The 2,305-nt window shown below is 39.0% G+C and overlaps 1 gene segment (V, D, J or C); it reads right to left on the bottom strand.

Moving 5' to 3' along the window:
• Positions 1-1,185: 1,185 nt before the first annotated feature.
• The window catches only part of LOC102849975, a 5,762-nt gene continuing 4,642 nt past the window's right edge, over positions 1,186-2,305 (bottom strand). The window contains 1 exon segment of the V gene segment in view: positions 1,186-1,221. Within this exon segment, the coding sequence occupies positions 1,186-1,221 (36 nt within the window).

Genomic DNA, 2,305 nt, shown 5'->3' with positions numbered 1-2,305 from the left:
AGACTCATCAACAATCTGCATTAGGCAGATGATATAACTTTGCACGCGGAAAGTGAGGAGAGTATGAATTGCTTGCTGCAGAAAATCAAGGACTATAGCCTTCACTATTGGTTAAATCTCAACATTAAGGGGAAAAAAAGGTCTTCACCACAAGACCAATAATCAACATTATGAAATATGAAGAAAGAATAAAAACTTTCAGTGATTTCATCTTGCTTGGATCAAGAATCAGCACCTGTGGTACCAGCAATGAGGAAATTAGGAGACATATTTCACTAGGCAAGTCTGGTGCCAGGGACCTCTTCAAAATGAAGATGAGCAATGATGTCAGTTTAAAGACTAAGGTGCACCTGACACAAGTCATGGTCTCTTCAATCACGTCCCCACTTTTATTAAACTACAAGACAAGAGAGAGAAGTGAGCCCACCAAAGCTGGGAAAAGAGCAGAAACATCAGCTCCCTTTCCCTCAAAGAACAACTGGATGAGAAGCTTGCCATAGGAAACAAGGAACGGATCTGCTCATAGATGGCCAGTAGGGAAGGCCGCCACTAGGAATCCCAATTGTAGGCAACACTTTAAGTCCTCAACTTATCAATATCATCATAAAGATGAGGAATTGTCAACAGCCTACATAGACACAACAGAAACTGCCTCACACAAACCAAGAAGAACTTGATATAATGTCAAGAAATCAACAAGAACCTCAAACAAGAAAAAGCAAATCAAGTCTTCTAGAAAAGCTGATCAAATTGAAGACTCAATGAAGATCCCAGAGATAAGGAAACAGAATAAATATATTGATGTGAAGTTACATAAAGAGTTATTCAAGAAGTTACAAATGAAAGAAGAATTGAAACCATAAAAAAGCAAATACCCCAGAGACAAGGAGCCAGTAGAAATATATCTACCTGGGGTTATATGAATAGCTACTAAAGAATTTGATGGAATGAGACTTAAAACAATAAATAAAGAAGTATAAAAGTTGTAATAATTTTCACAAGAAGGCAATAACATTCTGGAAATAACAGAATTGCATGAAAATGTAATCCAGAATATCAAAACCAAACTGCTAGAATGTTTCAACATGCTGGAGGGACAAAAAAAGCAGTGCATCCTCTTTTCTTAGTTGCCACTAAGATTCTCAGTCCTTCAGAGGAAGCTAAGGCCATGTTGGGGTGAGGCCCTCACTTCATTGAGCTACTAGCACCACCTCCAGCAGCCTTCAGCCTAGAACCACAGCACCATGGCCTCTGTCTTTGAGCTCACCTGCATCTACTTGGCCATCATTCTGGACAACGATGAGGTGACCATCACGGATAATAAAATCAATGCCCTCATTAAGGCAGTCGGTGTCAACATTGAACCTTTCTGGCCTGGCAAATGTCAACAGTGGGAGCCTCATCTGCAATGTGGGTGCTGGTGGACCTGCCCCAGAGGCTGGGTGGGGATGTACCAGCTGGAGGACCTGACAGCTCCACTGCTGCTGCTCCAGCTGAGGAGAATAAAGTGGAAACAAAGAAAGAAGAATCTGAAGAATCTGATGATGACATGGGATTTGATCTTTTTGACTAAACTCCTTTTGTAACATGTTCAATAAAAAAAATCCTGAACTCTTAAGGGAAAAAAAAGCAGTACAGAAGAGATCAAATAGAGAGTGACTGAGCTAGAAAATAAGAACCTTAATGGTAACGTACTAGAATTAAAAAGCAGAGAGGAGACAATAAGAAAATAAAGAAAACATTAGAATCATGTGAAATAACATCAAGCGGAACAACATACATGTGATGGGAATTCCAGAACAGGACATGGGGAAGGAGCATTGGAAAAAAAAATATGGAAGTACTACAAGGAATCTTCCCAGGCAGGAAAAATGAGGAACTTGAAATTCAATAAGCTCAATGACTACAGACTAGGCCTCCAAAGGAAAAAAAAAAATCAAGAAATATCATAGTCTAATTATCCAAAATAAACTAGAATAGAATACTAAAAGCAGTGAGGAAAAAACAAAGAAAGCCAATTATATTAAATTCTGATTTCTTAGCAGAAATCAAGCAAGAAAGAAGACAATGGATTGGCTTGTACAATTGCCAACTTAGGATCCTGTACCCAGCAAAGCTAGCCATCAAACATGCAGGAGGAATTAGATGATTTGCAGAAATACAGGAACTTAAGGAATTTGTGAAAACAAGTTCAACTCTACAAGAAATACTAAGGGAATTGCTTCACAAAGATGTTGTTGTTGTTGTTGTTATGTGCCGTCGAGTCGTTTCCAACTCATAGCGACCCTATGCACAACAGCCCTAA

This window comes from Elephantulus edwardii, unplaced genomic scaffold, assembly GCF_000299155.1.
Source record: "Elephantulus edwardii isolate Elephantulus edwardi_28Jun2011 unplaced genomic scaffold, EleEdw1.0 scaffold00026, whole genome shotgun sequence".
NCBI classification, from domain to species: domain Eukaryota; kingdom Metazoa; phylum Chordata; class Mammalia; order Macroscelidea; family Macroscelididae; genus Elephantulus; species Elephantulus edwardii.
Note: the sequence above shows the minus strand (reverse complement) of the source record. Positions and strands in the feature narration are given on the sequence as shown.